The sequence below is a fragment of the Microcebus murinus genome, chromosome 9, assembly GCF_040939455.1.
Source record: "Microcebus murinus isolate Inina chromosome 9, M.murinus_Inina_mat1.0, whole genome shotgun sequence".
Classification (NCBI taxonomy): domain Eukaryota; kingdom Metazoa; phylum Chordata; class Mammalia; order Primates; family Cheirogaleidae; genus Microcebus; species Microcebus murinus.
The window spans coordinates 75986955-76013331 of record NC_134112.1 but is presented as its reverse complement, the minus strand read 5'-3'; the positions used below and the strand labels follow the sequence as shown (position 1 = coordinate 76013331).

The 26377-nt window shown below is 36.9% G+C and overlaps 3 protein-coding genes across 11 annotated transcripts in view; all 3 read left to right on the top strand.

The window, feature by feature from the left end:
• The window catches only part of CADPS2 (calcium dependent secretion activator 2), a 454741-nt gene that overhangs the window by 128155 nt on the left and 300209 nt on the right, over nucleotides 1–26377 (top strand). The window lies entirely within an intron of this gene.
• RNF148 (ring finger protein 148) lies at nucleotides 12107–15490 on the top strand. Its single transcript, XM_012751829.3, has 2 exons — nucleotides 12107–12231; nucleotides 14395–15490. The coding sequence occupies exon 2, from the start codon at nucleotides 14414–14416 to the stop codon at nucleotides 15323–15325; it is 912 nt and encodes a 303-aa protein (XP_012607283.1). The 5' UTR covers nucleotides 12107–12231; nucleotides 14395–14413; the 3' UTR covers nucleotides 15326–15490.
• RNF133 (ring finger protein 133) lies at nucleotides 17604–19061 on the top strand. The gene has a single exon (XM_012751828.3). The coding sequence runs from the start codon at nucleotides 17855–17857 to the stop codon at nucleotides 18983–18985; it is 1131 nt and encodes a 376-aa protein (XP_012607282.1). The 5' UTR covers nucleotides 17604–17854; the 3' UTR covers nucleotides 18986–19061.

Here is a 26377-nt window from a genome sequence, read left to right as displayed (position 1 = left end):
TGTATTAAAATACTTAACCTCGGTTCATGCACGTTAGGATGAAAACAGGAGACCAGCCTTTTCTCTTCCCCTTCTGCCCAGTGTGCCTTTGTGTTTTAAATTGACTTCACTGTATGCTCCCGTGCACTTGCAGGTGGTAGTCCTGGTGTGAACTTGGCCTCTTACTTTCTTTAACAGAAGGATAGGCAGAGGAGTGTATGATTTGAGCAAGTTCAGAGCAGAGAGGAAGGGCTTTGTTTGGGGACGTCCAGCTTGCTCTCCTCATGCAGAATTCCATGCAGGAGGCCACTGGCTCATTCTCTCTCACACCCCTCTACCTCTTTCTTATTCCCCCCTCTCCTTCTTACCCCTCTTTGCATAGTTCTCTGCATCAGTCAGCTGTCCCCCCAGCTGTACCCCTCTGTGGTGACTGGTGGCTGTGGTTGCCTCCTCCCAAATACTCTGGCTTGCTCATGCCATTGATGACAAGTCAAAGGGGACTGAGTCTGTATGATGTAGAGGGATTTATACTTTACTTGATTCTTCAAAATTGTGTAGATTTTTGACCTAGGATGACAATCCTTGAAAGTTTTGTTATCAAAACAGTAAGTGGCAAATGAGCACACTGCAGGTTCCACAAAAGCCAGGTTGGAGGAGAAAGCAGGCTAGAATCTACCGCGACCATGGATTGTTGAGCAGTTTCTTTGAGTCACAAGGTCATTCTGTTTTTTCTATTCTTTGTTATCCCAAACCAGCTGATAGCCAGGGTTCTGAGACCATGAACTTGTGCTCTAAGAGATAGTCTGTGGTCAGTGCTTCAGCTTCTCTGCTTCACAGTGTTTGGTTCTTCCTTTAAGTGTTGTGTCGTAATGCTTGGATCATAAAATCCTTAACATGGCCCTTTTTGGTCAGTTCCCTGCCGAATTCTATCCCCTCCTTTCACCAAGCTTTCTTACACTCACTTGGTGGTTTAGCAATGGAGGAAAACCTGTAGTTACCTTAATATGCCATACGTAACTTGCTTTTCATTATTCTGCCCCCCATTTAGAAGACCCTGGCCACCCTTATCTACCTGGAGAACTCTACCTGTCCTGTGAGACTGTGCTCCCTGCTCACTCCTTCCAGGCAACTTTCCCTAAACCTCCCACTTTTCCTCTTCCTTCCTTTCTCTTCCCCATCCTCTTCTCTCCTCCTACTTCTCTGCTCCCTCCTTTTTCCCTTTCTCCCCCGTTGCCTGCTTTTTTCCGCCCCTTCCACACTGTTTTCCAGCTTTCCATCATTTTTCCATGTCTAGAAACTTCCAAATATATAGGAATATAATGGAGAATATGGATATAACATTCTTTGGATAATCAGATTAAGAGGTAATGGTTGAATTGTATAAACTATACTTGTAAAGTTTCTACCTTTATAAGCTGTGTGTGTGTGTGTGTGTGTGTGTGTGTGTGTGTTTAAGTAAAGCATGTGGGATATATTGTTGTTGTGCTGGAAGATAAGTAGTATTGAAGTATTTTCTGTCCAGTAATTTTACTACATGGGGGAAATGCTTATGCCTTCTCCAAGATGCATTCTTAAATTTAAGGCCCATTAGCTTAAAGATGAAAGGGATGGAAAGATTTCAGTTGCTGAATATTGTATAAGAAGGTTTTCTGTAATAAAGTATTATTTACTTGTCCTAATCTTGAAGCTGCTTCATTTTTACCATTTACTTTTGGATATGAAAGGTATTACCTTTTCAGTTCCAATATAACTTCCAGATAGAAAAATCTAAGCAGTATCATATGTTAAGTATCTTAAGTCAGTGGCTTATAATTTTTATAAAAATTTTATATGGTCTTATGCATTTAATGTTCTTATTTATTTGAATTAAAAAATACAACAAGAATTACTTATAGTCGGTATTTTTGTGTTCAATTTACACATTTTTGAAGTTGCCAGACTCCTCAGGCATTGCTACTAAATATCTGTCATCTTTACTTGCTTGGTGGGACCAAACTGAGAAGAGGAGATAACTTCTTAATTGGGTTTTGACAAGCCTATTTGAGAAATTAACTCAAAATGATAAAAAGTGATAGATAATGTCAAATATGTTGAAAACAAGCTGTAGGGTAAATCATATCCTGACTTCAAAAGTATGAATATGAAGAATAGACATATTAGGATGTATTATTCACAGTACAAAGAGAGTCTTTGTTTTGCCATTTAGTTCATTATAAAGTTTCCTTAAGCGGCAAATGTTGAGGCATTGAAAATCAGATATGAGGCACATGTATTGCAAAGATTGTCAACATGAGAAATTTCATTTTGTGTTGCGGTAGAATAAAGACATGTTCACATTCCAAGTGGAGATTAAATGCCATTATTTCCTTTGAATTCTGTTTTCTTGTTTATAAATCAATTGTTCCATTTCTAGGCCTCCACCCCCTACCCCTTCCAAGAACTGTCCTATTAGAACAATCAATACCCCTGGTCCTTCTCTACCTTGATTCATCCTCCACTGATTTACCTGATGGATGAAGTTGGAAGGAGAAACCAGGCATGCCTGTCTTTCTGTTGGAGCTTTCTACTGGCTGGGAGTCCCTTCACCTTCTATTCTTCTAGACTATTAGCCTTGCCAGGGTTTTTAATAGTTGTACAATTTGCTTTTCTTTCTTTGCAGTGAATTGTGTTGAGAGGTTTTAAGCCTTATACCAGGGAGCATTTTGACTATGGAAAATGAGTGCAGTTGTCTTTGTCCACAGGAAAGCAGCTTTCTTTTTAGAAGCAGAACTATACATTCCAGACCTCTTTCAAAGGAGCATGACCTCAGTTTGGGCTGTGTATAGAAGAGAGGATCTTTTCATGTTTTTAAAGCATAGGCAGAACAATATTTGCTGCTTTTAAATTGCAAGGCATAGAAATCCCATGTGGGTTATAGAAGAGCCAGATGTGGATTTTTGTGGCTTATCCATAGGCTCAAGTCACCACTTTGTTAGCTGAGTTCTGGAAGGAGAACCCTAACCTAGGAGATAGGGTTAGAAGGCCTGACCCATCCCAACTAGGGACAGTGTCTGCCAAAGACTGAGAAAGATGTTATAGTCCTTATAAACAACTAGGATTATAATCTAAGATGTATATAGAGCTCCTGTACTTCGGTATGAAAAGGCAGATAATCCCTGAACAGTATGAACAAGATATATGGATACAGTTCAAACAATAGGAAACCTAAATGGCCAATAAGCTGTATTGGTTTGATGTAGTTGCTGTAACAAATTGCTATAAACTGGGTTGCTTAAAATAACATAAATTTTACTTTGTCACAGTTGTGGAGGACAGAAGTCTGACATCACGGTGTCAGCCAAGCTTTCTCTAAAAGCTCTAGGGGAGAAGCCTTCTTCCAGCTTTCAGTGGCTGTTGACATTCTTTGACTTCCTTGGCTTATGGCAGAGATTGGAGGGATGTGTCTGCAAACCAAGGGACAGCCAGGATCCCCAGAAGCTAGGAGAGAAACATGTAGCAGAATCTCTTCAGAGCCTAAAGTAGGAACCAACCCTACCAATACTTTAATTTTAGAATTCTAGCCTCCAGAACTGTGACAAAATACATTACTGTTTTCTCAAGCCATCCAGTCTACGGTTCTTTGTTACAATATCCCTAGGAAATGACTATGTGTCTGACAAGTTAAGGTTCATTAAAGTTGGTTGATGAATACGTGAGTATTTTGTAATTCTTTATTTTTCTTTTTTTAAATATTATATCCTAAAAATACTTAAAATCAAACAAACCCCCATTAATTTTATTGAATATTCTATAATTAGCCTTTATGATGAAGTTAAAGAATAAAATAGATGAGTGTATAATTGACAAAATGAACAGTGCTTTAAATATTACAGATGGAAGCATGGCTGGTGCTTGTTAGAAAACCCCAACAGGGCATTTCCTGTAATGACTTAAATTTAGAAAAAAAAAGTGGGGGATTAACTCAGCATCAAAAACATTATTATTGGCCAGTATCCAATATGGGAAATATTAATAATTATACATCTGGATATGGTTACAAAAAACAAAAGTAATTGGATTAGAGGACATTCAGGTAGATATTGGAGTCAAATCTTGGTTTATCCATTTAACTAACTGTGTGTTGTTTAACAGATTATTTGCTTGGTTTCAGTTTTCTGATTTATAAAATAAGATTCTAATAGCATCTACTTCATTGCATTATTATGAATTTTAAATGAAATAAGAAATAGAGGGCTAACCAAGTATTCAGTAAAGACTCAAATTGAAACTTGTTATTAACAACAATAGCATAGCTAGTTACTATTATTCAGCAAATTATAAGCATTATACCTAGACTATTAACTAGTACAGTTTAAGAACATTATACCAAACACCTTGAAGTAAATAGGCTTATTCCTGTGTATAGCAGTGGGTTTTGTGCTAGTCTGCTCTGATAACCTATTTTTACCCTCAGTAGCCCATTGTATATATGTGTTTTTGTTGAGACATAAATGTAAAAAAAGCAAATTTTGTGTAGCCCTGTCTTTCCAGTTCACCATGGAGTCTTTCTACAATTGTTTTACTTAGGGCCCTACTTACTGCTTGATTTTTTTTTTTTATAAGTGATTAAAGTATTAAAAGAAGAAAGCTTAATAAAGCTTTTAAAATGCAAGTTTAAGTAAAATGAGACAGAAAATCAAGCTACAATCTTAAGACAACTGGAAACAATTCAAATATTTAGATCAGATAGAAACAGTGGATACTCTGTTCAGTATATATACTGGTAGATGTAGACTGTCACTCACATGCATTTTTGGATTAACCATGTTACTTTTCCTCTGGATTTATATGGAATATCAATCATTTACTTTTCCCGCCTGAACAATCTCTTTAGTATAAACTTCTCAATTAAATAGGCACCAATCAAAATAACAGTAATTTACCTCTAAGTCTTGCTAAAACTAGTTTGTTTGTTTTGTTTCCTTACAAACACTTGGTTTGTCACATGAAAACAACCTCCTCTTTTCCTTGATTCTGAAATTAAATTTTGAATCATTGGTTACATGAATGTTCTTCTTGAAGTTTGACATGGATTAATAATGTAACAGTTGGTGAAACAAGGCTCTTTGTCAACATATTGAAAAATATTGTGCCAAGAGATCTAATCAAAAGCTTTACTGCTTTGTTTTATTCATTTGTTTTTATGGGTGGTTTGTGGGTATGAGGGAACCAAAAAAAGACCTTTTGTTTGAAGTTGGCCTGCACATTATAGTGTTCATAATAAATAAGTTCTGTAATTGTTTTCATGAATCCTTTATGAATCATGAAGTACTTTGTTCCTGATAGGCCAATATAGCTGATTAGCTGGAGATATATATATATATATATATATATATATATATATATATATATATATTTTTGAGACAGAGTCTCGCTTTGTTGCCCAGGCTAGAGTGAGTGCCATGGCATCAGCCTAGCTCACAGCAACCTCAAACTCCTGGGCTCAAGCGATCCTCCTGCCTCAGCCTCCCGAGTAGCTGGGACTACAGGCATGCGCCACCATGCCCCGCTAATTTTTTCTATATATATTAGTTGGCCAATTAATTTCTTTCTATTTATAGTAGAGATGGGGTCTCGCTCTTGCTCAGGCTGGTTTCGAACTCCTGACCTCGAGCAATCTGTCTGCCTTGGCCTCCCAGAGTGCTAGGATTACAGGCGTGAGCCACCATGCCCAGCCTAGCTGGAGATATTAACAGGCATTTGTGTAAATAGATCACAGATATTCAGGAGTGAATGTTACATGTGGAAAAATGATACCAATATTTTATGTAAACATAGAGATTTCTTTAAAATTATAAGATTGAAAAATTTCTTAAAGACCTTGGCATCATTCTTACCTAGTAAATTAAGTAAGACTATGATTTAAAGATAATGGGCTGGGCACAGTGGCTCATTCCTATAATCCTACCACTCTGGGAGGCCGAGTTAGGAGGATCATTTGAGGTCAGGAGTTTGAGACCAGCCTAAGCAAGAGCAAGATCCTGTCTTTACTAAAAATAGACAAAAATTAGCTGAACAACAAAAAATAGAAAAAAAAAATTTAGCTGGGTGTGGTGATACACACCTGTAGTTCCAGTTACCTGGGAGGCTGAGGCAGGAGGACTGCTTAAGCCTAGGAGTTTGGGGTTGCTGTGAGCTAGGCTGATGCCACAGCACTCTAGCCCAGGCAACAGAGTGAGACTCTGTCTCAAATAAATAAATAATAAAAAATAAAGATAATGTTGGGTGGTGATGGTGAACACATATTAGTTTGTGTATGAACCAAGCAGTGTTCTAAGTGCTTTATATACTATGCATTATCTCATTTAATTCTTATAAGAGTCCTAAAAATTTGGTACTAATATTATTTTTGTTTTACAGGTAAGGGAACTAAGGCACATAACTTTATATAACCTGCCCAAGGTTGCAGAGCTAATGTAGTTACAGGAGGTTTAAGCCCAGGCAGTCTGGTTTAAGAACTAATTAAACCTGTGAAATTTAAGAGTTGTTATCTCCAATAAAACTAAGCAGACTAACTATGAAAAATTATATAAAACAAAAAAAAATTTTTAGATATAAAATTTATAAGCTTCGTGAGGTCTGAAACAAGGAAACTTTGTGAACTTTGTGCTGTAATGGACTGCTGTATTTTTAATTGAATGAAATATACTAGGGAAAGTGGTACCTTAGGATATCAGAACTTTGTGTTGAAAAAACTACACCATTTTGGGGCAGGATTTATCTTTCTGTGTGCCATGGTGTGAATGTCCTCCTTGGGGTGTTGAAATCCTAACTCCCAAGGTGACGATATTAGGAATTTGAGGCTTTGGGAGGTGATTAAACCATGGAGGTGGAGCCCTCTTGAGTGGGATTAGTGTTCTTATAAAAGAGACTTTCCTAACGGGTACAATGACACTATCTGGGTGATGGGCATACTTATAACCCTGACTCAAGCATTACAAAATTGATACATGTAGCCAAAAATATGTGTACCCCTGTAATATTTTGAAATTTAAAAAATTAAAAGAAAAAAAAATAAAGTGAGGTACCTCAAGATAAAAAAAAAAAGAGGCCTGAGAGAAACTCCTTACCCCTCTACCATGTATGAGAACAGAGCAAGAAGGTGCTATGAGCTAGAATGTGGGCTCTCACTAGACACCAAATTTGCCTTGATCTTGGAATTCCTAGCCTCCAGAACTGTGCAAAATAAATTTCTGTTGTTTATAAGCTTCCTAGTCTATGGTATTTAGTTATAGCAGCCCAAACAGACTAAGACACAGTGCTTCTCTGGCAGTTACTTCATACCTCATTGAGAGTATTTATCATATCAGAGTATCAGCTTCTTGCGTAAGATGCAACCATAACCCTATCTTTGAACCCTGGGTACATGAAAGATTAATTAGGACAGGAAATTGTTCTTTTTTTATCATTGCTCTAGCCCCAGAACCTAGTATAGTATACATGGTAGGTTCTTGACAAATATTTGAATGAATGAGTGAAAGAATTGGTAGTGAAGCTATTAAGTAGATGGTTCTTGGATTGTGCTCCTAGAAAGAGTAAGAAAAGTAATAGGTAATGGTAGGCCCTTAATTATGCCAGAGAACCACCTTTTTAAATCAAATCAAATGAGGAATTGATTTTATGCATATCAGTGTACTAGGTCCAGTAAGAATACAGAAGAAAATAACGAAGTCCTATCCTCAAAAATATTATAATTTGAGAGATGGAAACAGCCTCTGTAAGAAGGCAAAAAGTAAATTAACATTGTTTTCAATGCCTACAAAATAATATCAGAAGGCAGTATACAAAAAATTTCTTAAAAGAATGTAGAAAAATGAAGAAAATAGTGCTTAAGAGATACATCGGTGTTTTTTAATTTTAAAAATGTACATATTTTTATGTACCTTTTTTACTGTAAGATGTTATAAATACAGTTTTTTAAAATAAATTGTAATAGTTCATAGGAGAAAGAGATCAATTTTGACTGGATTAACCAGAGAAGTTTTGTGGGGATTGCAGGATTTGACTGCATCTTGGGGCAGGATTAGAAGGCATTCTGGGTTGCAGAGAAAGTTGGTTGCAGTTAGAAATTTTTGCTTTAATTACTGACGATATGATGTTAAGGCTTTCTTTGAGGTATTAAGGTATACATAATTAATCTAGTATAGTTTTCTCTTGATAATGACCAATTGGAGCTTATGACTTGATACCTACAGATCTTGAGAGAACAGCTATAAATTCATTCATATGAAATAATTAGAGGAGGATTTTTAATCCAGTAAGGGCTGCTTGCTTATATATTAGAAATAGTTGTCACTTTAAGGTTGCATATTATTCCATATTTAGCCCACTTTTCAGATACAGAGATGTGGGTAAAATTTATTCTTGACTTTTGGAGAGAAAATGTAAGACAGATGGCCTCTGATCCTGTGATATTAAATAATTCTTTTTCTAGACAACGGTCGTCAATGTAATTCTTAGCTGAGGGAAGACTTGTCAAATCATTGCTTGTTCTGTTTTTATAACAGGTGATTGTATAAAGCATAGGTTGCAAAAGCTGCTCATATGTCTTAATATTTTGAAAAGTAGGTGCTTGAAAATCAAACATTTTTCAGGGACCTTAAGCAAGTTTTATTATGTTAGTATAGAAACAGGAGGGAGCAAACAGTATTTTAAAAATGAATAGGACAAGACCACTCCCTATAAGATATTCTAAACCAAGTGAAAGTATTAACAGACATATATATGCATCTAACTATAAGTAAGGTGAAATTAAATGACTTTCATAGGTGCAAAAATAATGTCTCATAGGAGCAGGTTGTATTGGCTAGGGAGATCATGAAAGGGAGATTGAGATGGATCTTGAAGGATAAGATGAATTCTATTAGGTGGAAAAAAATGGAAGCAAGAGGCTTTTCAGGATTGGGAAGGAGAAGAAAACCTCATTTATTGAACCCCTACCAAGCTAGCAGTATGCTTGATGATTTACAAATACCTGTGATATATGTCATCTGATACTCATCTTGGCTCTTAGAGGCAGGTTTTGCTTTCCCATCCCACAGATGAGAAAACTGAGGCTCTGTGTGGCTCACCTCACCTGGCCAGCATGTAGCGGAGACCGGATTTCATACAGGTCTATCACTAGCCTGGTGCTTCAGTATACTGTTTCTGCTAGTGTGATGACTTCATACTCATTTTTTTTCCCTCTGCTGCTTCCCAGGAGTGATTAAATTACATAATAAATGAGAAATGCTTTTGTGACCTGTGAATTAGAAAAACATAAAGGATCTAAATGGGAAAATCTCTGTAGTCCTGAGAGCTCACTCAGAGTTCACCATGCTCCACTGGACTTGTCGTAGGAAGGCAAAGCTTATGCAAACCTATGATGATTGATTATAGCTTAGGAAGATCTAGAGTCTGCTTTAAAGTTTTTGGACAACTTTGAGATGACAGAGCCCCAGAAGCAGCCTCCACACCCATTTGGTTCCCATCGTTGGATCTTATTAATGACAGGAGCAGAGTAGCCTGTCAAGAGAACAGAACGAATTTGGCAGTTATTCAAAGGATTCCACTTGAGTATATTTTTTCCCTATTTTGAATATGTTGCCTATTCTTCACTCCCTCAAGCAAAAACCCAGTCTAAATGGTTAATATTAAGACACATTTTATTTGAAGCTCAAATAAAAATAAAAGTACCACCAAATACTGTAATCCTTAATCCTTTGTTTACTTAAGAATATTCAACGACTCCTTCTACCTCCTAGTGCAAGGACTACAGTGTGAATTTTCCCCCATTACCTCCCAGAGTAGTAATAATGGGTTTCTGCACTGTTCATTACCATTCCATCTTCTAACTTGGTAGATTGAATGAGGAAAAAATTGTTGTTTTCAATTTATTGTTAAAGTTATATAGACCTTGACTTGAATCAAAATGAAGAAGAGAGTATAATTTATGCTGCTAGATTTATGCCCATTACAATTTAAAGGGATTTGGTCATTTTCCAAATGCTCATTAATCTCTATATTTAAGTATGGCTGAGAAATCGAGTTTAATTAGTATTAACTCTATAGAAGTGAAGGTTGAGCTCATTATGCTTATTCTAACTATTCTGTACTTTTATACTTTTACTGAAATGATCACTCTTCTGAAGATAAAATTAAGTAGATACATTATTGCATGAAGGATAGTACAGTTTAAAATACAGAAGATAATGACACTATCAGTTTAATTCAATCTTTATTGAGGACCTATAATGTGCTAGATACTGTGTTAGAAGCTGGGTGTTAAAAAGATCAGAATAAGATTTAATTCTAGCTCTCCTCGAGATTAGTAGAATAGATCATTTCGTAGAGGGACTGTATCCAGTGTATTAAGGATTTTTGCTAAATGGGTAGATTATAGCTATATTTGTCACCAGGGGAAAATGGGTAACTCTGTGAGATAATGGATATATTAATTTGTTCCACTGTATATATGTGTGTGTCTTATAACATCATATTGTATATCTTAAATATACACAAGAAAATTAAAATACATATGGAGATTAGAATTATAGTTGTTACCTCTCAAATGCCTTTTATATAAGATGGTTTTATTACATGAAACTATGAAGTTGTTTTTGTTTTTTTTTAAACCACTGAACTATTAGCTGTGATTAAAGGGAATGCTTGCCAAAATAATACATATTGAAAACATTAAACAATTTTATAAAAATAAAGATTCTCCTCTCAGAAAAAATTTATTAGCATTATTTGCTTTCTTGTTAATCTCCGTAAACTACTTTAGAGTCAGTGTTACATTCCCCCAAGTCTCATTATGGTGCTTTTAATTCCTTGTAGAAAACCTATACAGTTGTTATTTTTGAGCTTAGATGGAAAATAAATGTGTTTTGTGGATTCCTGGAGATCTCTCATAATATCATAGCCCTGGATACTATGACTTGTGGGGAAAGTTACTGAAGGCTCTGTGGTTTTTCCCTACATCTTAGAGATGCTATCTGGCTAGTGTAATGTGATTATATTTAGGTCTTTTCCTTTATCAGAGTAGAATTTTCTGGAAGTGTGAGCATTCTTACTAGTAGAGCTCAAAGAATAGCAGGGGAATAGAGATCAGTTGCTTTTTTCCCCCCTTATTTAATGATAGTTATAACCTTCTCAAAATTTTAGTTGGAACCTGGATGATTTGCATATAACTCTTTTATCCTGCCTAGAGGATTCCCTTCTTAAGAACAGAGCCATGTTGTGTCCCCTTTAACATAGACTCTGGCTTATGTGAGTACCTTTGTATGCAGTGCATATTGCATGTCTGTTGTGGTTAATGGTTATTTAGGTATTATTTGGGGGGCATATCTCAGGAATTTAGAACATTTAACTGCCATTTTGTTTACCTACTTTCCCTCCAGTTCAGACCTTCTCCCTTTGGTGGCAGAGCACTGGGATCTTCACCTTTCCTCTGGCCATGTGCTTAGCTGGGGAAGGGACTCTCCACAATGGGATAAACCATAATTATTCCACCCACATGTCCAGGGGTTCTCTTAGGCATGAGTTTTTGAAGTAATTCTAGCCAAAGACACATTGAGGGAAGTCTGGTAAGCTTTTGGAAAAAAAAAAAAAATTCCTTACTCTTAAAGAGAGTTATGGGGGAAGAAACATCTGTTTTTGCTTCTGGATGTTTTCTATCTATTGATACTTAGAATAAAAGCCACCTTGGAGGATCCTACAGGGAGCCCAACATAAGAGGAATACTAGCATACTTAAAATGGTAGAATGGAAAGATGTAAAGAGCAGGGCTTTGTGAACCACTGGGTCAGCCAACCCTAGTAATATGTTTCAATTCTTTCTAACAAACCTACAAGGTTCAATGGAATCAACAAGTTTTTAATATTTGGCTATTAAAAAGAAATTCCGTGTATTGGATAAATGATCTAAAAGGAACAGGCTACAATAGCCTGGTCCCTCTGTCGCTCCCATTCAACCACTCTAGCCCCAGGAAGACTCTTGGATCTGGTTCTGATAAAACAGATGCAATTTGTAATTACACCTCATGGACTAATAGGTCACTTGTGCTGACCTCTGCTATCTCTATTCCAGGAAAACTGGGAAAATGGAGTTGCATTGAGGACATCATCCTTGATGGTGGTATTGTCAATTATACATGCATACTCTGTGTTGACGGCTCAGATCTGATCATCCATCAGAGATGAATGAGTTTTGGAATGGTTCCTCTCTCTCAAGGTTGTTCCATTAGAACAGAGTTTCTTAACCTTATTATTGACATTTTGGGCCAGATAAGTCCTTATTGTAGGGCTTCTCTGTGCATTTTAGGATGTTTAGTAGCAACCCTGGCCTTTACCCACTAGATGCCAGAATCACCCTAAGTTGTGACAATCAGAATGTCTCCAGAAATAGCCAAATGACCCCTAGGAGGCAAAATTGTCCCCTGCTTGAGAACCACCTTGTCCTAAGACTCAGGAAGAAGAGAGGGGAGTTCTATCATTGCCTTATGTATTGGTAGTGAGAAAAATAGAATGAATTGATAAGTTCTTCAAATTGGTCTTTTCAATCATGGAAAGAACCTTTTGATTTGACATATGTTTTGAGCTCAAATATAGTTACTGCTTAAATTTTTCACCCTTAAAAAATCAGTAAACTAAAAAAGCAAAATCAGAATTATATTATTTTTTAATTCCACCCTCCAAGTTTTAAATAAACATCAATTTAACAAATAGCCTATAATATGACGATGTTAAATTGGCTTCTTAGTGAGGCTTCAATTTTTCACTTTTAGTAGGATCATCAAGGAATTCACACTCCATTTGAACATGTGAAAAGTCTATACCTCTAAGGACAGTTCAGATGTGAATGGAATCATGCCTGAATAAACTTGTATGCATGGGGCAAGTAGACTGATTCTCATTTTATTTTTTAAAAGCAAATATTAACTAAGATATTATGGGCCAGGGAGTACAATGAATGCTTTTGTCAAAATGACAGAACTCTCCCAATGCCTGCGATTTAAATTTTTGTGTCCATTTTGCATAGTAGGCAAGGGTCTTTTTCTAGGGCTTTGCAACTTGCTGGGTACATAGGAGATGGCCTATACATAGTAGATTATAAATACTTGAGTGGGTGTTGCCAATATATTGACTCTCTGTAAAAGGCTTCAGGTAAAATTTAAAATAAAAGCATACATTTACATCATCTTAAAGCAGTTAAGATCCTATAGTTTGCAAAAATAAAGTCATGTAGTGATTTGCAATTGTTCATCTTTTCTTCTACCCACTACTACGTTTCTAGTTACTAAGTCTGTTAATTTAATCTTTACAATAACCCTCAGACTTGTCTATGTCTCTACATCTTTACTGCAACTTCAGCAGTCCAAGCCACTATCTTCTGTTGCCTAAGCTCATCTCACCACATTCTTCTTCTCCTCCAATCCATTTTCTCCATAAAGCAGTCAGAGTGTACTTTTAAAAAATTGAACATTTTGTAGTACGTTTAAGTCACTTCCCAGACTTGGAACCCTACGGTGTGTTTCTCTTATCTTTGGGATGTCATTCAAAATCCTTAGTCTCCACAAGAGTAGGATTAGGTCTCTTTTCTTCTCCAATATATGTTCCCTACTTCGTGTATGACTAGCACATAGTAGGTTCTCAGCAGCTATGTCAGTGAACAAAGTTGAATTTTCCTTCAAAATGGGACTATACCAGGCCAACAACATAAGTTTATACTCTGTTTTCCTCATGTGGAATATTTAAGCCTGGCATAGGCATTTAACGTTGGAAGTAAGTCGGAATAATTTGCTCCTACTTCCCAGAGAACTATCCATGTTGGATAAGCTAGAACTATATATGAGAACTGGCAACTGGGCAGATACATGTACTAACACAGGAATGATTTTTATCTTTGCCTTACAGATAGAAAACCAAATAGTGTTAAGTGGATAGGTAGATTTTCAATCTGTCTGGAACCAGAAACTCAAAGCTTTAAAAAAAAAAAAAAAAGTCTTACCTATTCTTACCTATTTATTTATTGCTTTAGAATGTATTCAAATTATTACGTATCTTGCCTCATTGCTTAGTAGGTTTTCGGCCAATAAGATTTCAGTATGCAGTGCACTAGTATAAGCTCTTGGATTGGCTTAACTACCTCTGATGTCACAATTTCCCTATTAGGAAGTCATAATTTTCTTGAAATACATGGTACAAATAACCACTCTTGTTATTGCATGATAAGAAAGATAATCTACCAAAAATAAAAATGCTGGAAGGAGCAAGATAGCTTTGATCCCATGCAGACCTTTTCCATTTATGTACTTTAGTAATCTACTGCCGACAATTGAAGCTGACTTTTACTTTCTTTTACAACTAATGTTGTTTTCTTTTTCATGTTTGTCAGTTAATCGGCAAATGGAGGAATGAACCTACTTAGAATTACTCCTTCAACTCATAGTTCTTTTTCATATCAACTATTAAGGCTTAGCATCTTTCTACTGCTTAGCCTTCCTGACTCAAAAGGAAAAGCCATTTGGACAGCTCACCTGAATATAACATTTCAGGTGGGAAATCGGATTATATCAGAATTAGGAGAGAGCGGAGTATTCGGGAATCATTCTCCTCTGGAAAGGGTATCTGGTGCGGTGGTACTTCCTGAAGGATGGAATCAGAACGCTTGTAATCCTTTGACCAATTTCAGCAGGCCTGAACAGGCAGACTCGTGGCTGGCCCTCATTGAACGGGGAGGCTGTACTTTTACACATAAGATCAACGTGGCAGCAGAGAAGGGAGCAAATGGGGTGATCATCTATAATTATCCAGGTACGGGCAACAAGGTCTTTCCCATGTCTCACCAGGGAACAGAAAATATAGTCGCTGTGATGATAGGCAACCTGAAAGGCATGGAACTTTTGCACTTGATTAAGAAAGGAGTCTATGTGACGATCATCATTGAAGTGGGAAGAATGCACATGCCGTGGCTGAGCCATTATGTCATGTCTCTGTTTACCTTCCTGGCTGCCACTGTTGCTTACCTTTTCCTGTACTGTGCCTGGAGACCTAGAGTGCCCAATTCTTCCAACAGGAGGCGAAGACAGATAAAGGCGGATGTGAAGAAAGCTATTGGTCAGCTTCAACTGAGAGTGCTCAAAGAAGGGGATAAGGAACTAGATCCAAATGAAGATAATTGTGTTGTTTGCTTTGACATATACAAGCCTCAAGATGTAGTACGTATTTTAACTTGCAAACATTTTTTCCATAAGGCATGCATTGACCCCTGGCTTTTAGCCCATAGGACATGCCCCATGTGCAAGTATGACATTCTGAACACTTAAGAAGCCCAGAGAATCTTCTAAAGATGTAACCAGATCTTTCCAAATACTAAGACTAAACGAATTCTCTTAATGCCTTTTACATAGAAAATTTCAGCTTCCCCGTGCAAGTACTAAAGAGGGTGAAATTCGTGTGTTTTAAAAATAAAACTCTGTATCATGCCCAGCTATTTGAACTTGTTGTCTCTCTAATCAGTTTTAATTGTTAGACATTTTTGCTCTTATCCAGATAAGGACATTAGTATATGTTAAAAATAATATTAATTTTTATCTTCAAATTACTAGGATTATGACATTGCCGCAGAGAATTAGCCATACTAAAGTTTCCTTTTTGTAATCCTAGTTTTTACATTTTGTTTCCACATTTTGTTTAATTTTGGTACCTGATAATTTATATTACTGATTTCCATGGTTAATTAATTTTATTAATACCCAGGAAATATGGTTTCCAAAGCTCCTTACTGGATGGATAATGTGTTCTAAATAATTATTTTAGATGATGATACTTTTGGTTGTGTAACTAAAAGTGTTTTATTAGGCCTCATTTAGGACAGCATTGCAAACATTCACCTCTGTTTGCCAGAGCTCTTTAAATCCTAGCATAGTGCATCAGCTATGGTAGCAGATTTATGTTCTAGAATTATTTCTAGTAAATGCTTCTCTTTTCTTCTCCAAATGGAAATGAGTGTTTCTCTGGGACTTTTTGGTAACAGAGCAGAGCAGAAATTTTGTACAATTGCCTTTCCATGTTGTATCTTTTGCCTTATTTTACATCCGTCTCTTTTCTAGAGATGAATAAACACCTATGTAACACTGAAGGACGGAAAGATTTGGGTTTTTTGTATTGATAAAAATCTCTGTTTCTGGATGGAATGCTAAACCTGTGATGTCCCATGCAGAGGACACCTTTATGAGTCTATACACCATGTACTATTTTTGAAAAAAGAAAGGGAGGGGATTATATGGCAACAAAATAATGGTTTTAGGGAGAGAAAATTGCCCAGTATGCGCTGAAGGTTTCATATCAGTATTATTTTCTTTTTATGCCACTTTTATTGGGCCCACGGGTTTCTTTGCTTCTTCCTCCCTCCTCATGTAACAAATTACCATGTTGAAGATTCACATTTCATATAAGTACCAGCTCTCTTATTCTTGGTGAGACCTAACCAAAAGTGTCTCTTAGCATCCTACTCATAGGAGTCAGAGACATTTATGTTCAAGATCAAAATACTTGGCTTTGATTGCCTAGCTGATAAAAAAAAAAAACCACTGAGATGCACCCCTAATAAAGGGTGCCAGCAGCCGCGGTGGCTGCCCATGTTTGTTAGTTTACATGCCATTCTTTACCTTTGAAGTCATGTTGTGCCACTGACATGAGAGTAGCAAAATTGTAGGCAGAGTAGAACAGTGGGGTCTTTCAGCAGGGGTGTTTGTGGAGTCTGGCAAAAGTTTTTGTTAAAAGCATCTGCTTATGACCTTTAACAGTTGCTGCTGTCAATGGTTAACTTTAAGTGGGGACCTGGAAATATTTCCTTTTAAAATCAATAGCTACATTTTTATAAAATGAATTCTGCTAAACTCATACTGCTGTATTTAATCTTTCCCCCTATACCCTTTCCCTTCTTCCCTCAAAATATGGTTTAAAAACTGATGGCAGGGTCTGCAGAGAAGTGAACTCCCCTATTCTGTCTTTACTGCTGTCAGACATAATCCATATGCACAGCGAATAGAAGAGTGAGAAAGTGAGGTGGGAAGTAAATTGAGCAGGATCCTCTACTTTTAAAAATAAAAACAAAACAAAACCAACTTCTAAGCAAGCTTCAATTAAAGAAATGTAGTATGGTGGTTTACATGACCAAAAAATTAGCACTGTGACCAAATGTGATGTAAAAAATAGTGTCACTGAGCTTGCCACTTTTACCTCACAGTTGCCCACAGTGTTAATTTTTAATTATCATTCCTTTTTTTAAACTTGCCTTTTGTTGGAAGTACCTCCTTTACTTGTGAAGAAAAGTAATAATTACATAGCATTCTTGCGTATACTTTCAGGTTTTAAAGAGCAAGCATTGTATGAATTTTGTATTAAATTTTTACTTTAATGTGTTACCTGCTACTATTATATGTAGCTTAGTGACTGAAGCTGTCTTATAACAACATAGCGATCACTTATAACAACAATTGAAAACATTTAGGCCAATAGGTTTGCAGTTGGCCCTAAGATCTTACCTAATTGGCTGCTTTGTCTTCTATGTCATAATCATACCACACAACAGTAAGCAGTATCCAGAGTCACAGTAGTGAGCCTGGGATTTATTTTTCAATCTAAAGTTTTTCTCTTTCTCTCTCTAATAAAACATCTGAAACTCATAAGACATCTTTAAGAATTTCTTAGGAAAACATGCTGGAAGACGGTGGATCTTATTTTCATCCAGAACATTTTTTTCTCTTCTTTATTTGAAACTGATTTTCAACAGATGTGGAAGCCACATCTGTTTGTCGGGTTGGTTCTTAAGTCACTAGGCAAAGAGAGAGATGAATCTACTCAAGACTGACACTTGGAGAAACAACACCGCATCTTCCTGGCTTATGAAATTCAGTTTTCTTTGGCTTTTTAGTCAGAACTGTTGCCAAGCAAGTGCCGTTTGGACTGCTTACATGAACATATCATTTCATGTTGGGAATCGCATGTTGTCAGAGTTAGGGGAGACCGGAGTATTTGGAAGAAGCTCCACTTTGAAGAGAGTGACAGGAGTAATAGTACCACCAGAGGGAAAAACCCAAAATGCATGTAATCCCAACACCAGTTTCAGCCGAGCAAAGAACTCAGAGACCTGGCTCGCACTTATTGAACGGGGAGGTTGTACTTTCACACAGAAAATTAAGGTGGCAACAGAGAAGGGAGCCAGTGGAGTGATCATCTATAACTTTCCAGGAACTGGCAATCAGGTGTTCCCCATGTCTCATCAGGCATTTGAAGGCATTGTCGTCGTTATGATTGGCAACTTAAAAGGCACGGAAATTTTTCATTTAATTGAGAAGGGAGTTCATGTTACAGTCGTGATTGAGGTGGGGAGAAAACACATCATCTGGATGAATCACTATTTTGTCTCTTTTGTGATCGTCACAACCGCTACCTTAGCATATTTCATCTTTTATCAGATTCGAAGACTTTGGGTAGCAAGGATTCAGACCAGGAGATGGCAACGGTTAACAGCAGATCTCAAGAATGCATTTGGCCAGCTCCAAGTTCGGGTATTAAAAGAAGGAGATGAGGAAATAAATCCCAATGGAGATAGCTGTGTGGTTTGCTTTGAACCCTATAAGCCTAATGATACAGTTCGTATTCTGACTTGTAAACACTTTTTCCACAAGAATTGCATTGACCCCTGGATTTTATCCCATGGGACATGCCCCATGTGCAAATGTGACATTCTTAAAGCTTTAGGGATTCAAGTGGATGTAGAAGATGGAACAGAATCTTTGCAAGTTCTAATGTCCAATGAATTGCCTGAAACCCAGTCACCTGGTGAGGAGGAGACAGATAATGAACTTCCTCCTGCAAGACCATCAGATAAAGTAATTCACGTGGAGGAGATCCCTACTTCTCAGAACAATGACAGCCGCCCTGGTTCAGCAGTGGAAGATGTCCATCCTTCACCTTGACGGCATGACCTTTGAGGAAGTGGATTAAACCTGTTTGTCAAATTAGGTCTTAACACTGACAAACAGTTTGTTTGAAGTGTGGTATTGTGTCCTTTTTTGTTTCTTCGGTAATTTTCTATATTCTTTGTGAAGCCTGAAAGACAGAAAAAAACGCCTAGCAGGATTTTTTTTTTTTTTTGCTTAATTTTTTACCTTTGCTAAGTAAGTGTAACTTTTTTTGTCAGTGTATGTTACTACTATGAGTATACAAATATTTATTTTTATGTATATGTGCATGTTAAAACCAATGACAAACTTTTCTTTCCTAAATATTTCCTGTATATATATTGGGCTTTATTTTGGTAAGAAAATTGTTAATATGTTTGCATGTTCGTTCTAATACAGAAACTATCAAGTTTGAAAAAACATGAATTATCTTTTATGTGCTAAGAAGAGTAAAAAGTATCTTTTGATAATATATTTATAGTGTAACATATTAGTTTTGAAGTAATTGTGCTGTTTTTTTCATTCTTGGCATGAAAATTTTGCTGTATAGAATTTTAATTACTTTTATTTTGATAAACAGTTCTGTTCAAGCAATTAGTACATTGCATGTGATCTGCATAGTGAGAGGAATTTTAAAAATACTGGCACTCTAAGTGAACAGCAAGTACTTCAGTGCCCAATATAATTTACCATAATTGTAACATGTTCATAATACGTAGATTTAATGATAAAGAATTCCTATGATATTTAGTCTTGGCATATTTACTTCCATGTTTTCCTCTTCCCTACTCCACTAATTATTTTTTGCCTTTAAATAAAATGTTTAAAATATGCCAGATAATTTTGGAGATAAGTACCACAATGTAGAAATTATTGTTAGGACATCTCAGGATCATGTTTGTTGTGTTCACCATATTCTCAGGGTCTAGCACAGTCCCTGGCACTCGAATATTCTTGAATAAATGAATGAGTGAATGAATAATAATAAATATCCTTTTTGTAATGCAACCATTATGTGTTAATCTGAAAAAAACTAAGCGGTTTATCCTAATCATACAAAATAATGGAGTACTGATGCTGAAAATTTTCATTCTAAATTACTTTGAAAAAATATTTAATTATAATTTTAGCCCAGAATTCATCATTACAGTTTAGCATGTGTAATTTTAATGAGTAGTTTTGAATTATCTAAGGATAACACTGGGATTGAAATATCTCTCAGCCCTGGAGAGAGACCCAGTGGAGAGGCATTTTGTGAGTTGCTCACTGCTAACAGTACTGGAATTCAGACACAGGCAGAATGGCAGTAGTAGGCTGTAACTCCAAGCCCAAGGAAGACTGGATAAAGGAGGAGAGGCACTCATCTAAGGCCGGGAAGAATCAGGATACGGTAGAAACTAAGCAGATGATTGGGGTAGGGGTGACACCCTGCTTTTTTACACCCAACCTCGGAGAGGCTTGACTGTGCCAATCATAAGTAGCACCAGGGCTACTGGAGGATTTAGCAGGACCACTGTTTTGAGTTTCATTTTGAGTTTACTCTGGGACAGTAAAGTCATTCTCTGAGGAACTAAGCACCACACTTAAGTGAGAGGACACTGAAGGCCCCATGAGAGCCACCCCTGAAAGGATCGGCTCCAAAGCTAGGGTAAGCTTTCATCTTAGACTGGCTACTGTTGCTGCCACTAGAGGGTAGCAACTGATGGGGGCCAGGGTGGCTCGAGTGATTTCCACTGGTTGCCAAGAAAATCACAGGAGCTGTTAAAATGAATAAATGCATCTGTAATGTTGGCAGTCCATGAACCCAGAGTTATAGGATCATCACAGGTCTACATATTCTTAGGAAATTCTTGTGGGACACTTCTTCCAGGAGAGACCTGGCACTTGAGGAATTTGTTTGTTGTCCACGCTAACAGTACCATAGTGTTCTCTTTCCACTCTTCCTCTGCATTCTCATTAGTTTCTCCTATCCCTTTTCTTCCTTTTTCCCCCCTTTGTTCTTCATTGTCAACCTTAGGCCTGACTTATCCCATATGTAAGAAATTAGCATGTACACAATTTTATAAGATTGCTTTTGTTAATATGGACATTTAACATTTAACACAGTGCCCTTGTTTGATCTGATCATTTCCAATGGATGGTTATTAAAGGATAATTAGGATCTGTATTTGGGGTGGGAGAGAAAGGATCCAGTCAGTGAACATAGGGACTGTCATGTGCTGAGTGCCTTCCATAGACCAGGCCGTGGATTGAGTGCTTCACATAGCTGTTTCTTCTATGTCAGAATAAAACAGCAGTTTTAATCCTTGTCTTTAGAATGTGGCAAACAGATCAATGAACCACTTTTACTCTGGGTTTTATAACTAGGACCTAGAAATAGCACTGCTGTGTCAAATATTATTCATTGTAGTAGATTTTTTACCTATGCTGTGGGCTATACCATTTTCTCAAGTACTTAGGGATGCAAATATACCTTAACATGATGACATGGGACCATCATGTGGATTATTTTGCCCCTGATACCAGTGTCATAATGGGCTTTCCTTGTACTCCTCCTTTTTATGTTTTTGCATTCTATGGTAATAAAATTTTGATTCCCTACTCCTCAGTCAGTAGTGGGTTGATGTTCTTTATAAAAATTAAACTTGCTTTTTTCACCATTACTTGGATAAATTAGGTTTAGTATTTCACTAAAGTGAAAAATATTCTAGAGGACTGTAACTCTGGGTGATTCTATAGGCAAAATTATTTATGCCCATCTATAGGGTACCCAGACACATTATAGGACACACTACTTTGATATTATCCCTCTTGCTATAGAATTATTATAATGTAGCTGTCCTTTAGAGAATGTTGGTCAACCATTGTTTGCATTATTGAGCCCTTGGAAGGATTTAGTGAGTGGGGGATCTGGCCTTTCTGATGGGAGTTAAGCTTAATGTACACTCAGAGTGTTCTCCACACTCACTGGCTTTTGAGGCAGTATGGAGGAAACAAGTAGGGGAATGATCCAAGTTTGGGGAAGCAAATAGAGGACATCTTCACACACTGATACTGTGAAGTCATCATTTTCATGGCAATTCTGTTCGCCCATTCTGTCATTTACTATGAGCACCTGTTGAAGTATTGGCAAGAATGGAAAAACAAACACATGTACTTGTTACTAAATTGGAACTAATCGATCAATATGTATGTGCACATATGGAAGTAAAACTCAATGGAAATCAAGCAGGTGGGAGGGGGAAGGAGGGGATGGGTAAATTCACACCTAACGAGTACAGTACACACTATCTGGGCGAAGGACACACTTATAACTTTGACTCAAACTGTCAAAAAGCAAATTATATAACCAAACGTATGTACCCCATAATATTCTGAAATTTTAAAAATGTGTTTCTTTGGTTTGGTATTTACTGCATTTTCCTCTGTTAGTTCTTAGGTATGAAAAATAAAGATTATAGTTTATTACATTTACTAGCATAGAAATATCTTAAAATACACACCTGATTTTATGAAAGGTAAGAACTTTGTGGAGGAGGGGTAATGTACTTTAACTTTAGAAAAAGAGATGATCCACTCCCTATGCACAAGTGTTAGTGTCGTTCCACCACAATCCATCCACCAAACCTCCCCTTTCCACAGCTGTGCCACAGATTCTAACACTCTCTCCACAATTATGGAGTCATCTTCATTAGACATACAAGTTACTGTGTCCCCTGATGATTTTAGGTGCTGCCATGAATATTTTGCAGCCCTGTTGATGGACGAGGTAACCTTGATTCCAAAACTTCTCTACATATGCAGCCTCCTTCTCCAATTCAGCAACTCTCTGTTGTTGCCACATATCGGGTTCTGTCTTCTTTTGAGATCTTCCCAACTTAGAGCCTCTTTTTCAGAATTCCCTTTTTGAACTCACTTGACCTATCATCTCCACTACTTTTTCAGACTTGTTCTTTGTTCTCATCCCAAGCACAGTTTCCCTGAATGGTCCATCTCTGATTTTCCAACTTCAGCCTAGAGCCAATTCAAAGTCATTTTCGTTTTACCCTACTAAGTGCTACTGAATTCTTTGCTTCCTACACTTTTCCTGCAGGATCATTTACCTATCCTGAATCATCTGTACTGTCTGCTGTCTGCTTTTGACACTTCTATTCCGCAGCAGCCACTTATTACTCAAGTTGCCATGTTTATTATGTGATTTTAACCAGATCTTTGCTTCCATTTGGAATCCTTTATTCTCTTAACTCCCTTTTGTATTCCCCGTAGAGTAGTATGTCTAAGCTTTTTGGCTGCACATCAGAATCACCTAGGGAGCTTTTAAAAATCTCAATGCCCAGCCTGCACTCAAGACCTCTGGGCTGGAACCCAGGCATCAATAATTTCTAAAGTTGCTAAGGTGATTCCGATGTGTGCATGTGATTTAGAACCACTGCCAGAGGGCTGTTCCAAAGAGCAAGTTCACATACTCGACTGAGTAAGCCCACAGTGAAAGAGGGAGGCGAGTTTTTAATTCCAACTATTCACTAAAGGTCTGAAAAGATACCAGCATACTAAAACAGGGGGCCAGAGATGAAGTTCAGAAGGAAGTCATGTAAATTCCTAGGTTTAAGTATATAAACCAGCTTCACAAAGACTAGAGGGAGACTCAGTTTAGCTTCCATAAAAAGTGTCACTGAAAGTAAGTTCAGGATGAGCCACTGGGCATGTAAGTGGGCCCTCCAAAGGAACATGGCGTCTTCTGCATTAACAGCAGCAATTACTGTCCTTTCCTCCTTCACTGTAAGCTCTTACCCCAATGAAAGTTTCATTGACTCATTTGTTAACTCACTCAACAAATATTGATTGCCTTGGAAATACAGTGGTGAATCATACAGAACTCTTTGCTTTCATGGAGTTTACTTTATAGTGGGAAGAAAATAAAATAAATGTCATATGCTAAATAATTATAAGTGCTATGGAGAAAAAACACAATAGAAAGCTGTGGAAGATAGTTGCAGTTTTAAATATTACAGAAGAGATACCACTAAGAAGATAAACAGCTGAAGAAAGACCTGAAAGAAATGAATGAAGGCCCTGCTGTAGGACCCATGTGGAAAGAGTGAAGTGTGGCCTAAGGAGAGTCTCCAGGATAGTATGAATGTTTAACCTGGAAGGCAGAAGACAGCGTTAACTGCCCTTGAACACTTGAAGAATGGACTTGGGAAGAATTTAGATTTTCTTTGTTATTACAGGAGTTAGAACTGGGTGAGAGAATGACAGCTAAGGGAGAGCCTTGCCACCTGGAAACACAGAACTTTCCAGAAGTGAGTCCTGCCTATAGACAGGTTATTGCCTTCAGAGAGCAGAGTTTCTCCTTCTTAACGGAGTTGATACTGTTTGGCTGTTGTTTTAGTGGTGGTGGTGGTGAGGGAATTGGGCTTGAAAGGGTGATTGGATTTATACCTTCGAGGTCCCTTGCAATCCTGAGAATCAGATTCTGGAATTAAAAAGCAATAACGTTGTTATTCTTCTACACATAGTTGCCATCTGGTGAAAAAATAACTAGATATAAATTACAAAATCCATTCAACAAATGTTTATTGAGAGCCACTATATGCCAGGGCAATTTAGTCAACAAGTGTTGGGTTCATTTTTCTTTAACTTAACAGAATGTTTGCTTTTAAAATTGATTTACTTTCCAGAATTTTTTTTTCCATTTTTATTTTGGAAGTTTGTTTCTCTACTGTAGGCTCTTGGATTATCAAGAGTAAATAACTTGCTATCCTCAAGATTTATGTTTTATAAACCTAGGATTTGAGAGGGCAGCAACTCATTCTCTGGTGTCCTGGTGGTAGTGTGGAAAATATAAAAGTTTGGTTTTTAGAAATCTCTTTTCTCCCAACTTCTGTGTCAACATTGGTACATCACTCATCTTGTCAAAGAAAAGTTTGTTGAGATATTGTATCTGCAGCAAAGGACCAGTAGTTATTGATTTCTAATCTATTGTGGAATATTTTGTAAAATACAAAGTCACAGATTTGACTTACTCTGAAATGCCTAACAAAAATAATTTGAATTGATGGAGGGGTAGGTAGATATGTGAAAGAACAAATAGAGTAAAATGTTAATTGTAGAATCTAGGTAGTAGGTACATGTGTGCTCACTACAAACTTTTTTTTAAACTTTTCTATATGTTTTCTATATGTTAAGTAGTTTTATAATAAAATATTAGGGAAAATCATGCTTTTGGATGCCATGGCAGTATCACATGACTTCATAAGTTTCTAAAAACTTGCTTTCACTTAACATAGTTGATAGGTTCTTGAAAACTGGGACTTTAAGTGAAACGACTTATAATGAAACCAGTTTTACCGTGGGCTAATTGATATAAACAGAAGTTCTTAAGGCATATTTCTGATCACAAAAACATTCACCTAACTTCTAAATAAAGACTAAACACTTATGTTAAACATGCAAAAAAATGTGAACTATACATATATTTATAAGTAATAAAAACAAGATTATTTAGCCACTGGTTCCAGTTCAGGGTCCCAGGGTGGCTGGAGACTCTCCCAGCAGGCGGGCACCAGGCAGGAACCAGCCCTAGACAGGACATCCTTCCATCACGAGGCACACTCATACACATGTGCACACACTCATCCTAGCACGTTGTAGGCACGCCAGTGAACCTAATGGATACTTTGGGATGTGGGAGGAGACTGGCTTACCCACAGAAAACCCATAGGGAGTACATACAATCTCTACACAAACAGTGGACCCAGCCAGGAGTCGGTTTTTTTTTTTTCCAAATCAAAGTTATACCTTTGAGGTATTGAGACATTATTTGAGGACCTGCTATGCTTGCTGAGGGGCAGGTAACAGTTCCGGTGCTGGCATTGGTCCACAGATCACACTTTGAGTAGCACTGATTTTAAAGCTTATTTCACTGTACTATCTCATTTGATACTTAAAAAAATGTGTTGAGAAAAGACTCATTCTATATTGTGAGCTATATCAAGACCTCACTTTGTACCCCATAAATATATATAATTATTATTTGTCAATTAAAAATAATTTTTTTTAAAAAAAGTTATGTTATCTTTATTTCACAGGTGAGGAAACTGACCCAGAATGGTTCAGTCTTTTGGCTTGCATCATGCTTGAACTCTCAGATCTTCTGATGCCCCTCTGCATTTTGTTACATTATTTTCCCAACTGATGAGAGGAGAGTGGCACAGAAGTAGAAGTGCAGATGAGGCATACAGATAAACAATTGAAGTTAGACTAGTATAAATCTGTAAGAGAGAAGAGAACATGTTTTGTTTGTTGCACATAATGAAGATAAATCATATTAAGATTTTATTGAACATTATATATTATGAGGCTCCAAAAGAAATATACCAAATTTTAAAAATTTATTTTCTATGT